General features: G+C 44.2%; 1 protein-coding gene and 1 pseudogene across 1 annotated transcript in view; one reads left to right on the top strand and one right to left on the bottom strand.

The window, feature by feature from the left end:
• CCDC62 (coiled-coil domain containing 62) overlaps nt 1-15,691 on the bottom strand; it is a 54,765-nt gene that overhangs the window by 13,988 nt on the left and 25,086 nt on the right. Inside the window, exons 7-10 of the mRNA XM_032242835.1 lie at nt 13,177-13,265; nt 12,694-12,809; nt 9,368-10,090; nt 5,785-5,929 (exon numbers count right to left, since the gene is read on the bottom strand). Coding sequence (XP_032098726.1) covers nt 5,785-5,929; nt 9,368-10,090; nt 12,694-12,809; nt 13,177-13,265 — 1,073 coding nt within the window. The remainder of the gene's footprint in view (nt 1-5,784; nt 5,930-9,367; nt 10,091-12,693; nt 12,810-13,176; nt 13,266-15,691) is intronic.
• Nucleotides 3,902-3,992, top strand: LOC116528236 (annotated as a pseudogene).

Below are 15,691 nucleotides of genomic sequence, written 5' to 3'. Positions count from 1 at the left end.
CATTGCACTCCAGCCTGGGTAACAAGAGCGAAGCTCAGTCCCAAAAAAAAAAAAAAAAAAAAAAGAATAACTAAATTAATTCCTTTTTTTTCTTTTTTTTTTTCTTTTTGAGACAGAGTTTTGTTCTTCATGCCCAGGCTGAAGTGCAATGGTAGGACCTCGGCTCACTGCAACCTCCACGTCGTGGGTTCAAGTTTTCTCCTGCCTTAGCCTCCCAAGTAGTTGGGACTACAGTTGCGTACCACCACGCCTAGTAATTTTGTATTTTTAGTAGAGATGGGGTTTCACCATGCTGGCCCGGCTGGTCTTGAACTCCTGACCTCAGGTGATCCACCCACCTCGGCCTCCCAAAGTGCTAGGATTACAGATGTGAGCCACTGCATCCCTTTTATTTCTTAGAACCTACCCAGTTAAATAATTTGACTTAAACAGAACTTACTACAGCTAATGAAGTAACATCCATATGATAAAAGAATCCTAGGCATTGGTTAGCTCTCCTAAATCAACTTGTCAAGGCTGTATTTAACATGTCAAGATACTTGCAAAATAAGACAACATTAAAGGCTTATAAACCTTGAAAAGTATGTGGGTATGTGGCGGGGTATGGTGGCTCGCGCCTATAATCCTAGCACTTTGGGAGGCCGAGGTGGGTGGATCACAAGGTCAGTTCAAGACCAGCCTGGCCGCTGTGATAAAAACTCTGTCTCTACTAAAAATACAGAATTAGCCGGGCATGGTTGTGGATGCCTGTATTCCCAGCTACTCGGGAGGCTGAGGCAGGAGAATCCCTTGAACCCAGGAGGCAGAGGTCGCAGTCAGCCTAGATCGCACCACTGCACTTCAGCCTGGGTGACAGTGAGACTCCATCTAAAAAAACCCCAGCAATATATATATATGTAGTATATATATATATGTTATATATATTCTTATATTTAATAAGAATAAACAAAGGTACATACCCACATTCATGGTGCTGCCAGTGAGACTCTCATGGTTGATGGGCAGCAGCGTGCTCAGCTTGAGGTCCATCACCATCTATCTATAGATCTATATATATATGTGGGTATATGCCTTTGTTTATTCTTATTAAATATAAGTTCATGCTAAACTTCAGATCCCAAAGTTAAAATTTAGTAAGAATTTCAACTTGGGGATCTGAAGTTTAGCATGAAAGTGAGTCACTGCCAACTGCTATCAAAGGGGGCTAGACTGATTTAGTTTTTTATTTTTTATATTTTGAGACAGAGTTTTGCTCTTGTTGCCCAGACTGGAGTGCAATGGCGCAATCTTGGCTCACTGCAACCTCTGCCTCCCAGGTTCAAGCGATTCTCCTGCCTCAGTCTCCTGAGTAGTTGGGATTACATGCGCCTGCCACCAGGCCCGGCTAATTTTTGTATTTTTAGTAGAGACGGGGTTTCACCGAGTTAGCCAGGATAGTCTCGCTCTCCTGACCTCATGATCCGCCCGCCTCAGCCTCCCAAAGTGCTGGGATTATAGGCGTGAGCCACCATGCTCGGCCTTAGTTTGCATTTTCTAGAATTTTCTATAAATGCATTCAAACTTCTGTGGCCCTCTTGCTTCTTTCACTCAGAGTAATTATCTTGAGATTAAACTATTTTACTGTGTGTATAAATAATTCCTTTTTGTTGCTGCGAAGTATCCTACTGTGTGGATATATTAGGTTGGTGCAAAAGTAAGTATGGTCTTTGTCATTAAAAGTAATGGCAGGCCATTAAAAGGAGTTGGAGACCAGCCTGGCCAACATGGTGAAACACCGTCTCTACTACAGATACAATTAGCCTGGTGTATGGTGGCATGCTTCTGTAATCCCAGCTACTCGGGAGGCTGAGGCAGGAGGATTGCTTGAACCCAGGAGGTGGGCGTTGCAGCAAGCCAAGATCATGCCACCACAGTCCAGCCTGGGCAATAGAGCAAGACTCAATCTCAAAAAAAAAAAAAAAAAAAAAGTAATGGCAAAGACAGCAACTACTTTTGGACCAACCTGTTACCATAATGGTTTAGCCATTCACTTGTGAATGGACAGTTGGGTTGTTTCTGGAATTCTGGCCAGTACAAATAAAGCTGCTTGCATATTCCTGTATCGTAAGTCTTTGTATAGACATATTTTATTCACTTCTGTAGAAATGGAATGGCTAGGTCATATGGTAGGTGTATATTTAATTTTTTTTTCTATAGAGACAGGGTCTTGCCCTGTCACCCAAGCTGGATGCAGTGGTGCAATCATGGCTTACTGCAGTCTCAAACTCCTGGGCTCAAGTCATCCTCCCACCGCAGCCTCTCAACTAACTGGGACTATAGGCATGAACCACACTACGCCCAGCTCATTCTAAATTTTTTTGTGGAGACAGGATCTTGCTATGTTGCCCATGGTGGTCTCAAACTCCTGGCCTCAAGCAATTCTCCTGCCTCAGCCTCACAAAGTGCTGGGGTATATTTAACATTTTAAGAAACTGCCAGATGTTTTCCAAAGTGGTTAGACCAGTGACATTCCCACCATCAGCGTAGGACGGTCCCAGCTGCTCCAGATTCTAGTCAGTACTTGCTACGGTCAATTTTTAAATTCCAGACATTCTAATAGGTATGAAGTGGTATCTCAATGTGGTTTTCACTGCATTCCCCTAATGACTAACAATGTTGTGCATCTTTTCACACACTAAACCACCATATATTCATAGCTCTGTTTTCAACTGATAGAGAAGTTCTAGACTGTTATTCAGTCCCAGAGAGACACTATTCTTTATGTCTGTGTAGCATATCCTCCTTTAATTGCTTCTCCAGATTTGCCTCCTGTCTGCACTATGCTAATAAAACACTCATCAGACCAGGCGCGGTGGCTCACGCCTGTAATCCCAGCACCTTGGGAAGCTGAGGGGGGTGGATTGCCTGAGGTCGGGAGTTCAACACCAGCCTGGCCAACATGGTGAAACCCCATCTCTACTAAAAATACAAAAATTAGCCAGTTGTGTTAGTTCATGCCTGTGGTCCCAGCTACTTAAGAGGCTGACGTGGGAGAATTGCTTGAGCCCAGGTGGCGGAGGCTGCAGTGAGCTGAGATTATGCCATTGCACTTCGGCCTGGGCAACAGAGCCATCCCATCTTACAAAATAATAATAATAGGCCAAGCACAGTGGCTCATGCCTGTAATCCCAGCACTTTGGAAGGTCAAGGCAGGTGGATCACAAGGTCGAGATCGAGATCATCCCGGCCAACATGGTGAAACCCCATCTCTGCTAAAAATACAAAAATTAGGTGGGCATGGTGGCACGTACCTGTAGTCTCAGCTACTCAGGAGGCTGAGGCAGGAGAATCGCTTGAACCCGGGAAGTGGAGGTTGCAGTGAGCCAAGATCACACCACTGCACTCCAGCCTGGGCAACAGGGCGAGACTCCATCTCAAAAAAAAAGAAAAAAAAGGAGAGGAAAAAAGATTTTTTAAAAAAATATAGAAACAGGGTCTCACTACTATATTTCCAGGCTGGTCTTGAACTCCTGGGGTCAAGCAATCCTCCCACCTCGGCTTCCCAAGGTGCTGGGATTACAGGCATGAGCCACCATGCCTGGCCAAAAGATTTTTACTCTAAGCCTTTCATTAAAGAAAAAGCATTTGCTGGGAGCAGTGGCTCACACCTGTAATCCCAGCACTTTGGGAGGCCAAGGGAGGTGGATCACCCAAGGTCAGGAGTTGGAGACCAGCCTGACCAACATGAAGAAACCCCGTCTCTACTAAAAATACAAAATTAGCCAGGTGTAGTGGCACATGCCTGTCATCTCAGCTACTTGGCAGGCTGAGGTAGGAGAATCGCTTGAATCCAGGAGGCAGAAGTTGCGGTGAGCCAAGATGGTGCGATTGCACTCCAGCCTAGACAACAGGAGCAAAACTTCAGACTGTACTTTCAGGGATCATTTCTATAGTTTGTTACTAGAGAAGTTTCTCTGAACGTGTTAAAAAAAAAAAAAAAAAAGAAAAACTCTATCTCAAAAAAAAAAAAAAAGAAAAAGAAAAAGCATCCATCCCTGCTGTAGTTCCTGAATCCTCAGAGTAACGATGCTGAAGGATAACCACACACCACAGGCCAGTGTTGGAAAGGCCTCCTGCCTGGGCTGTAATGTAGTCCACAGCCTAGAACGAACTTTCTTTCTTTTTTTGAGACAAAGTCTCTCTCTCTCACCCAGGCTGGAGTGCAACGGTGTGATCTTGGCTCACTGCAACCTCTGCTTCCTGGGTTCAAGCAATTCTTGGGCTTCACCCTCCTGAGTAGCTGGGATTAAGGTGTGAGCCACCACACCTGGCTAATTTTTCTGTATTTTTAGTAGAGAAGGGGTTTCACCATGTTGGTCAAACTGGTCTAGAACTCCTGATCTCAAGTGATCCACCTGCCTCAGCCTCCTAAAGTGCTAGGATTACAGCACCTGGTCATAGCCTAGAACTTTCTCATTAGTGGGATGAAGATTTCATTTTGCCACTCTGGTATCTTGGAAAATCATAGATATTAGATATTTTCCTTTTTTATGTTTTTAAAATTTTATTGAAATAAAAAATAGACGCACGGACTCGCTATGTTGCCCATACTAGTCCTTGGCCCCCCAGAGTGTTGGGATTATAGGCATGAAGCACTGTACTTCATGTCACTGAACACAGACATTTTCTTATATAATGAAATCCCATTTACCATACATTAATCTGTATACATCTCTGCAGATAGAGAAATCTGTAAGCAAGCCCACCAACGCGTCACCTGGGTCTCTCTAGACACTGCTAGGAGTTGTGTGGAGGAAGGGGCAGCTGAGACCAGGCAGTTGGGTGATATCTTCGGGGTGTACATTTCTGTATTGTTCTTTCATTTATATTTTCTGAGGCGGAGTCTCACTCTGTCGCCCAGGCTGGAGTGTAGTGGTGTGATCTTGGCTCAATGCAGCCTCCGCCTCCTGGGTTCAAGTGATTCTTCTGCCTCAGCCTCCTGAATAGATGGGACTACAGGCTTACACCACCACACTCAGCTAATTTTTGTATTTTTAGTAGAGATGGGGTTTCACCATATTGGCCAGGCTGGTCTCGAACTCCTGACCTCGTGATCTGCCTGCCTCAGCCTCTCAAAGTGCTGGGATCAAGGCATGAGCCACTGTGCCCGGCCTCTGTATTGTTCTTTTGATCTGTTTTTCTTTTTCTTCCTTTTTTTCTTTTTTTTTTAAACAATAAACATGTATCAGATTGCCATACGCACACACACACACACACACACACACACACACATAATTTTTTTTTGAAAGAAAAAAGGTAGTCCCGGCACAGGGGCTCACACTTACAATCCCAGCACTTTGGGAGGCTGAGGCAAGAAGATCACTTGAGCCCAGGTGTTCAAGACCAGCCTGGGCAACAAATTGAGACCCTGTCTCTACCAAAAAATAAGAAAATTAGTTGGGCAGCGTGGTGGCATGTGCCTGTAGTTCCAGCTACTTGGGAGGCTGAGGCAGGAGGATCGCTTGAGCCCAGAAGGTTGAGGCTGCAGTGAGCCATGATTATACCCCTGCACTACAGCCTGGGTGACACAGTACCTTGTCTCAAAGAAACAAAACAAAACAAACAAAAAATAAATAAAATAAATAAAAGGATTTCCTTAAAAAAGCATCTTAAAATCCCAGAATTTTAAAAACTGGAGGAATAGCCAAAATAAGCAAGCTAACAATGTTACCAGAGAAGCAGGAAAGGCCTGCTGGTGAGAGGTCTGGCTTGGGGAAGCTGGGGATTTCTCAGCAAAATACAAACCTTTTCATTGAGTGTTGGTGCCTCTTCGTAGATTAACAAACTCTTAGGTGAGTTCTTTTTTTCGGAAGGGGACTCTGTCTCATCTTCTCTCAAGACAGCTTTTGAAGAGCCCAAAGAGTGGGGATCTTGGATGGCAATTAGCTCACTACGAGTAAGGAAACCAAACAAAAGCAGATTCTTAAAACTGTATGATATATAGATCACTAATATATATGTATTATACATAGATCATATATATATATGTATCATATATAGATCATTAATACTCTTAAAAGTATCTTGGGCCAGGCTCGGTGGCTCACGCCTGTAATCCTAGCACTTTGGGAGGCCAAGGCAGGTGGATCACTTGAAGTCAGGAGTTTGAGACCGGCCTGGCCAACATGGTGAAATTCCATCTCTACTAAAAATACAAAAATTAGTCAGGCATGGTGGCAAACGCATGTAATCTCAGCTACTTGGGAGGCTGAGGCAGAAGAATCACTTGAACCCAGGAGGCGGAGGTTGCAATAAGCCAAGATCGTGCCACTGCACTCCAGCCTGGGTGACTCATGCCTGTAGTCCCAGCTACTTGGGAAGCTGAGCAGGAATCACTTGAGCCCAGGAGTTAGAGGCTGCAGTGAGCTATGATTACACCACTGCACTCCAGCCTAGGTGACAGTGAGACTCTATCTCTAAAAAAAATAGAATACGGTTATGCTTGTGAACACTTTAGGTTTTCAGTTTGTGAGACTGATTTTTGTTAATGGCTTTGTATTTTTATTAATTTATTTACTATTATTATTTTTAGAGATGGGGTCTCACTATGTTGCCCAGGCCTTGAACTCCCTAGCTCAAGAGATCCTCCTGCTTTGGTCTCCCAAAGTGTTGGGATTACAGGCATGAGCCACCTCACCTGGCCAATGACATTTTTTTTTTTTTTTGAGACCGAGTATCACTCTGCCGCTGAGGCTGGAGTGCAGTGGCACAATCTTGGCTCACTGCAACCTCCACCTCCTGGGTTCAAGCGATTCCTGTGTCTCAGCTTTCTGAGTAGCTGGGACTACAGGCGTGCGCCACCACGTCCAGCTCATTTTTGTATTTTTTGTAGAGATGGGTTTTCATCATGTTGGCCAGGCTGGTCTCGAACTCCTGACCTCAGGCGATCCACCTGAGTTTGATAGCAAAAGCTGTTCTGGAACAGACCAGAGGCACTAGAACTGCTTCCTCCCATGTAACCTATAACAAAGTGAGAACAGGCTGCCCACGGTTTCTCCTTGTACGGGTAAACCTCTGTTTGTCAAATGGAATGCTTTGCACAAATGTGAACATTTTAGTTAGATAATAAAGTAGGTACACAAGTTCTCATAATCTATGGAAAAATAGGAAAACATAATTATCTTTTCTACTTAATCACATATTTGTCATGTGATGTCTTGGCATCCGTCTCTGCTGGAGAACGGGCAATCACTTCAATCGTTTTAAGTCGGCGAAGTCAAAAGGGCCTTGAAAGAAACTCTGAATGTAAATTTGAATTTATTTCATACATTAATTTTAATCCTCTATGCTCTTAAAACTATCTGACATAAGCTTTTCCCTTAATATACGAGTGTCCCTGTCCAGCAGTGAAAAATAGGCGGTTGGGCTCTGATACTTGCAATTATCCAAAGAAGGTCTTTAAAACCCAAACATGAATAGATGACATTTAGTGTGACGATGAACTTTTAAAAATGATTTGCACCTGGGAAGATGACTATCTGTATGACCTTTAAATGATTCAAGTTTCTAAAAGGACCAAAGGAAATAAACACAAGAAAATGAAAGAGCCAAAGGATACTCCAAAGAATTAAGTACTAGGGATAAATTTTAATCATAAACTCCTATAAAAGCCAATGCAATGATTAAAATATGGCTCTCAGTATAGAAACTTCATCCCTTCTGTAATTTAAGATTAAAGAGCTATGCTTTATTTAAAAATAGCAGACATTATTATGGCGCCACTCAAACACAAGATTTGGCAATTCTAACAATAAGACAAGCCTGAATAAGGCAGCATACGCTAATTACTAATCCATTTTCTTTTCTTAAAAAAACTTGGCCGGGCGCAGTGGCTCATGCCTGTAATCCCAGCACTTTGGGAGGCCGAGGCGGGTGGATCACAGGGTTAGGAGTTCGAGACCAGGCTGACCAACATGGTGAACCATGTCTCTACTAAAAATATAAAAATTAGCCAGGCATGGTGGTGCATGTCTGTAATCCCAGCTACTCGGTAGGCTGAGGCAGGAGAATCTCTTGAACCCAGGAGTTGGAGGTTGCAGTGAGCTGAGATTACGCCATTGTACTCCAGCCTGGGCGATAGAGTGAGACTCTGTCTCAAAACAAAACAAAACAAAAACCAATAACTTACCAGCTTGTTAAATGCAAGTATCCTCTTTCTTGAATGATTTTCAAAAATTAAGGAAGTTTGGGCAATGTAAAGTCCCAAACAGATATGAACTGAATGAACACCAAGGCAGATACAATTGGATATGTAAATATACTAAGTGACCCTGGATAAGAGCTGAGAGATGCTGGGTGTTGGTGACTCACACCTGTAATCCCCACAGTTCAGAAGGCTGAGGTGAAAAGATTAAGCCCAGGAGTTCGAGACTAGCCTGGGCAATATTGCAACACCTCATCTCAATTTAAAAAAAAGAGAGAGGCCTGGCACGGTGGCTCACGCCTGTAATCCCAACACTTTAGGAGGCCGAGGCGGGTGGATCACAAGGTCAGGAGTTTGAAACCAGCCTGGATAACATGGTGAAATCCCATCTCTACTAAAAATACAAAAATTAGCTGGGCACAGTGGCAGGAACCTATAATCCCAGCTACTTGGGAGGCTGAGGCAGGAGAATAGCTTGACTGGGGAAGCAGAGGTTGCAGTGAGCCGAGATCGTACCACTGCACTCCAGCCTGGGCAACAAGAGAGACTCTATCTCAAAAAAAAAAAAAGTGTGAAAATAAAAAAGAAAACACACACACACGAAAAAAAAAGAAAAAAGAAAAAAAGTATAGAGAATGGGGTCTTTCTATATTGCCTATGCTGGTCTCAAACTCCTGGCCTCATGTGAACCTCCTGCCTTGGCCTCCCAAAGTGCTAGAATTACAGGCATGAGCCGCCACAATGCACGAAGAGAAATTTTTCTATGGGGTCTAGGTAATGCCATCTGGACCAGAACTGGTCGTCATGTCAATTCAGAACAGCTTCTGGGGTGAGGAATGCTCCAGGGTGGCATTCCACTCCGTGCAGCGACCCACCCGTTTGCTCTTTAAAAAAACCTATTTGCTCAAGTCACAACAACTGGTTTTGTTTTCAAACAAAACCTTTGCCTCAGAAGCTATCCTCAGTATAAACTCGTCCCTGGAATCTAATACAGTCTCTACAATTAAAGACTCCACAGTCTGTGCTGTGACGAAAAAGGTGAACCGCTGGTCCTAAGTAAGATTTCTGTTAGCAAACGCTGCTTCTGGGTTAACAGTCGGTATGACGGGGCTTCTGTAACCCTTTATATTTCTAAATATTGGCATGTATACTCCCTGGATGTTTACAGAGGTGAACATTACTCACCTGGCCAGGGAATCACGTCTTGTCCCACGGATGCTTTCTGAACACGTGCACCCAGATTTGTGGCGGACAATTCTCTGCATCATGGAAGGTTTGAAAATACTCATCCACTCCACGTCAGACATGTGGCCTGGGGCTTCAATTATGAAGTTACTTGGGTGGCAGCACTTGGAGTCACACATGCCACTTTCACCCAGACAGGCTTCATTTTTCTGGCAGCATGAGATTTCGGAGCTTTCCATCTGATCTTGACATTCTACATCCAGCTTTTCTGGTTGTTTTGAACTTGGACAGCTGGTCAGGCCCAGGTAAACACTGACGTCGTGCCACTGCTTCCCATCAGATAAAGTGGGCGTTTCTGAGGGTTGTTTTTCTTCGTTCTGAACCCCAGTTCCGTGACATTTTGGTGATTTTGCATGGATCTTGCACAGTGTAATTTTGTTTTCGGGTTCAATCTGGGCTTTTCCTCCCAGAGGCCAAGACTTGCGTTTCTCTACTAAGTCTTTTGTAAATATGGACGACAGCGTAATTACACTTTTCTCCCCGAAGGCAGTATTGATCAGCCGTTTCTTTTTGCATTCATCACAAGAGCTCTTGTCTGACCTATTCTGCTGAACCAACATGGCTTCAAATTTCTGGTCCTTAAACAGTGACTTCTGATTTTTTTCCCTCTTAATATCGACTTTTGGGTAGTTATTTTCAAGGTCTGATAAACACATGTCTCTGCTATGGTGGCATTATTTTAAAAAAATGGAAGTTATAAGATACACTTGATGCTATCATTCTAAATATTTCACCCAAAACTCAGTAGACCTAAATCCCAATGAGACTTAATTATCTGAGCCTCAGAGCCCAATTCCAGCCCGATCTTCTCCTGGAAGCCTTTCTGGCCACCAAGCCCACATTCCCTTTTCCATCCTTACCTCTTACTGTACTTACTGTCTACATGACAAAAAAATAATACTACAGAAATGTGACAAAACCTTTTCATAAATCTTCCTTTAAAATGTTTCATGTCACTTGTATTCAGGTATCCTAATCTGCATCATTCTGATACCTTAGAAAATACAACTCTCTCCTTCCGTAACGGCACAAACTGTTTTATGCTTAAAAAATTTTCTTTTGGTAGCGACAGAGTCTTGTTACGTTGCCCAGGCTGCTCCTGCACTCCCGGCCTCAAGCGACCCTCCAGCCTGAGCTCCCAAAGCACTGGGATTACAGGTGTGAGCCATGGCACCCAGCCCATTTTAAGCTTTTAAGAAATAACCTCAACTCATCTAGTACCTCCCAGAGGCAATGAGGGTCAAAAAGGAGAAAGACAGCCTGGGCAACAGAATGAAATGCCGTCTCTACAAAAAAAAAAAAAAGTAGCCAGGCATGGTGGTGCGCACCTGTGGGCCCAGCTACTTACTTGGAAGGCTGAAGTGAGAGGATCGCTTGACCCCAGGAGGCGGAGGTTGTAGTGAGCTGAGTCCGTGCCACTGCACTCCAGCCTGGGCAACAGAGCAAGACCCCATCTCAAAAAAAGAAAAAAGGACAGTGGCTCAAGCCTGTAATCCCAGCACTTTGGGAGGTCGAGGCGGGTGGATCACGAGATCGAGACCATCCTGGTCAACATGGTGAAACCCCGTCTCTACTAAAAAAAAATACAAAAAATTAGCTGGGCATGGTGGCGCGTGCCTGTAATCCCAGCGACTCAGGAGGCTGGGGCAGGAGAATTGCCTGAACCTGGGAGGCGGAGGTTCTGGTGAGCCAAGATCGCGCCATTGCACTCCAGCCTGGGTAACAAGAGCGAAACTCCGTCTCAAACAAACAAACAAACAAACAAACAAAAGAAAAAAGGAGAAAGAGCCAGTATGTTTGGGGCTTCTGCCTGCAATAGAACTCTGAGTTAGTCTGGTGTCTGTTGGCAGTGGCAGCAGCTGGGACCTGGAGCCACAGGTCCCAACCCCCACAGAGAGCCCCAAAGGACAGTGCAACAAGTGTAGCGGAAAGCAGGGGGGCCCCAGCCACAGGCCACATGCCTGGGGCAATCATTGCAATGCTGCAGCTACTAAGCCCCGCTGCTCTGAACTCATTCTCATTCTCGCAGGGAAAGTTGCTGCTGCAAACCTGTCCAGCCTCCGTGCTTCCAAGCAGTCACGGGGAGCTGCCCTAAACCCTCTCCCTTTCAAAGGCTTCTTGTGACATTTTGGCTTAGAAAAGTAGACTAAGTTTAGCTGTGGTACAGTTATATGGTTGTTAAATTAAACCACACTTTACATATTTATATTTTAATTTTACAGAAACTAATTTAATTCCCACACTGCTTGTTGTAGGGAAGGGAAGATGTTTCCCATTAACGAGGCAAGCAGGAAAATCCAGTTAAAGGCACAGATCACCCTCAGTGGAGTGGGGCTCCTACTCAGTGATCAATGCATTCCTTGGCATTACTTCTTTCAGGAAAGTGCCATGTCCTGTATACCTACATGTGCCCAAGTCCTAGCCCACTGTCTAAACAGGGATGCTGGATGGATGGATGGATGGATGGATAATGAATGAATGAATGATTCAACTCTGTAGTGTATACTCTAGCTCAAAGCCTTCTACCCAAAAGAAGGGCAAATCACGTTTAAAAAATTTACTTCTATCCAATGGCTAAATCAGGATCACACCTAAAATTCTTAGATCAGGTCTTCCTACAACTGAGGATTATGATAAGCATTATTAGCTCACACACATTTCTTTATTTTACTTTATTTTTGAGATGAAGTTTTGGTCTTGTCACTCAGGCTGGAGTGCAGTGGCATGATCTCGGTTCACTGCAACCTCCACCTCCTGGGTTCAAGCAATTCTCCTGACTCAGTCTCCCTAGTAGCTGGGATTACAGGTGCCCGCGATAATGCCCAGCTAATTTTTGTATTTTTATTTATAAATTTACTTATTTTGAGACCGAGTCTCACTCTGTTGCCCAGGCTGGAGTACCGTGGTGCGATCTTGGCTCACTGCAACCTCTGCCTCCTGGGTTCAAGCCATTCTTGTACCTCAGCCTCCCGAGTAGCTGGGACTACAGGCGTGAGCCACTATGCCCAGCTAATTTTTGTATTTTTAGTAGAGATGGAGTTTCACCATGTTGGCCAGGCTGGTCTCAAACTCCTGACCTCAGGTGACCCACCCACTTAGGCCTCCCAAAGTGCTGGGATTACAGGCGTGAGCCATCGCGCCTGGCCACATTTATTTCCTACCACATGGGGAACAGTAGTCGGTACTGGCCAATAGTAAGTGCACAGTAATTACTGACTGATGGAATACAATACAAGATCGTATTAATTGCATCTTGCTAAGATTACCTGGAGTCTAGAGCCTTTGATTCCTCCATCTTTGAATCATACATCTGTATTAATTCCTGAGAATTTTCCGCATTGAAATTAAGAAACTGCAGATCACTCTGTTGTTTTACATAAATCTGTCATAGATATTGATAAATCAGTATGAAATGTAAGAACAAAACTAAACTGAACCAACACTTTGGCACTTTCCCTGAAACAGTTCACAAATCCTAAAACAGATCAGATAGTTACTAGAGAAATATGCTAAATGTATCTCCTTTTAATTTTCCTATGTTAGCTCTAAGGCTTGGTAGGATAGCTGGCCTCCCAACGTTTAATCACCACAGGCAAGACCCCATCTGCTGTACTAAACACGATATACGGCTAAGTAGTTAGGATTCCAAACCACCAATTAAACAAAATTGACAGGCATACATTTTTCCTAATTTGCTATTTGTTTACAAGCATTTCTTACGTGATAGAGAAGGACGTTTGGGGACGTACCTGTCTCAGATTGTGCAGTTCTGAATCTGTGCGTTCTTGCTTTGACTTCGCAATATTAAGCAATTCGTCTTTCCTCTTTTCTCTCTCTACTATTTAAGAACAAGTATTATTAAACATTTTTCAACCGCTGTATCAACACAAACCTCTCCATTTCCAACAATTTAATGCTCAGCTAACATTTGCTTTTTTAATTTTAACACCTAGAAAGTTTATTTTGATATTAGGTTTTTAACTTTTGAAAGAGCTAACAGTTGTGTTGTTGTTGTTCCTGAACTTAAAAATAGCAGAATGGGCTGGGCATGGTGGCTCACGCCTGTAGAGGGTAGATCACCCGAGGTCACAAGTTCGAGACTAGCTTGGCCAACATGGCAAAACCCCATCTCTACTAAAATACAAATTTAGCTGGGTGTGGTGGCGCATGCTTGTGGTTCCAGCTACTTGGGAGGCTAAGGCAGGAGAATCACTTGAACCTGGGAGGCAGAGGTTGCAGTGAGCTGAGATTGCGCCACTGCACTCCAGCCTGGATGACAGACTGAGTACTCTGTCTCAAAAAAAAAGAACGGATTTGTAGATTCAGGGATTAAGAACAATTATTTGTCTTTCCTTTTGTGGTGGATAGAATGAAGGTGATTTCTAAATCTCTATACTTAATACATATTACTTTAATTACGTATTTTTAAATTTTAAAAGATAAAATATTTTTAAAAATAGAGATGGAGTCTCGCTATGTTGCCCAGGCTGGTCTTGAATTTCTGAGTTTCACCATGTTAGCCAGGCTGGTCTCGAAATCCTGGCCTCATGTGATCTGCCTGCCTCAGCCTCCCAAAGTGCTGGGATTACAGGCATGAGCCACTGTGCCCAGCCAAAACCAAGACATTTTAACAGTGGAAGTAATATCCACAGTGCATCTGACTCAGTGGGTCTCAATTCTACACAGCTGTCATGTTAACAGCATCTTTTTTTTTTTTTTTTTTTTGAGACTAAGTCTCTCTCTGTTGCCAGGCTGGAGGGGCAGTGGCTCGATCTTGGCTCACTGCAACCTCTGACTCCCTGGTTCATGCAATTCTCCTGCATCAGCCTCCTGAGTAGCTGGGACTACTGGTGCATGCCACCATGCCCAGCTAATTTTTGTATTTTTGTAGACACAGGGTTTCACCATGTTGGTCAGAATGGCCTCGATCTCCTGACCCCGTGATCTGCCACCTCAGCCTCCCAAAGTGCTAGGATTACAGGCGTGAGCCACCGTGGCTGGCCATTAACAGCACCTTGACAAGCTAGGTGTACTCCTAATGTTTAAAGAAACCTGTTTTATGGTAATCCCAGCTATGGGAGGCTGAGGTGGGAAGATGGCTTGAGCCCAGGAGTTTGAGACCAGCCTGAGCAGCACAGCAAGACATTGTCTCTTAAAAAAAAAAAAAAAAAAAAAAAAGATACTTGTTTTGGATACAACATGGTTCTTACACAAAAGCCAACTAGTTTATCTGGCCCTCAGAGTAATTTTAATATATTTGAATGTCGGCCAGTGGTGTTGTCGGGGGGGGGTGGGGGAGGGTGGTGTTCAGAGAAAGAGAAAAATATAACTATATATATTTGAATGTTGCCTTGATTTTAGAATAATCTCCTTTTGCATAAGGGGCAATGTCACTGTAAATATAAATGTTTCCCTAGTTCAGATCATTTTCTTTATGGCTGTGTTTAGCTGAGAGGTCAAAGTGGAGTGGGTCTGCCTATTTTCACAAGTTGGCCACAGGAAACAAAGAGAAGGTAAGGAACTCTCTGCTGCTATTTGCCTGAACAAGCAGCCTAAGATAAAACAATGGGAGGGGACTTAGACATCTGGAACCTGCTGAATTCTGATCAAGACTCTGCCTTTTACTGCCTGGGAGAGCTGAGGCAGACACTCAGTCCACAAGAGCTCACCTACAGGACTGTCAGGACCCACAGAAATGCAAACTGGTGATCAGGTGTGGTGGCTCATGCTTATAATCCCAGCAGTTTGGGAGGCTGAGGCGGGCAGATCACCCAAGGTCAGGAGTTCAAGACTAGCCTGACCAACATGGTGAAACCCTGTCTCTACTAAAAATTCAAAAATTAGCCAGGTGTGGTGGTGCATGCCTGTAATCCGAGCCACTTGGGAGGCTGAGGCAGGAGAATCGCTTGAATCTGAGAGGCAGAGTTTGCAGTGAGCTGAGATCACACCAATGCACTCCAGCCTGGGCAACAGAGTAAGACTCTGTCTCAAAAAATGAAATGTTGCTGCCGGGCACGGTGGCTCAAGCCTGTAATCCCAGCACTTTGGGAGGCCGAGGCGGGTGGATCACAAGGTCAAGAGATCAAGACCATCCTGGTCAACATAGTGAAACCCCGTCTCTACTAAAACTACAAAAAAATTAGCTGGGCATGGTGGCGCGTGTCTGTAGTCCCAGCTACTCAGGAGGCTGAGGCAGGAGAATTGCCTGAACCCAGGAGGCGGAGGTTGCGGTGAGCCGAGATCGCGCCATTGCACTCCAGCCTG

The sequence above is a fragment of the Sapajus apella genome, unplaced genomic scaffold (assembly GCF_009761245.1).
Source record: "Sapajus apella isolate SASKATOON/1434 unplaced genomic scaffold, GSC_monkey_1.0 scaffold2, whole genome shotgun sequence".
Classification (NCBI taxonomy): Eukaryota; Metazoa; Chordata; class Mammalia; order Primates; family Cebidae; genus Sapajus; species Sapajus apella.
This window is presented reverse-complemented; position numbering and strand designations above follow the sequence as displayed.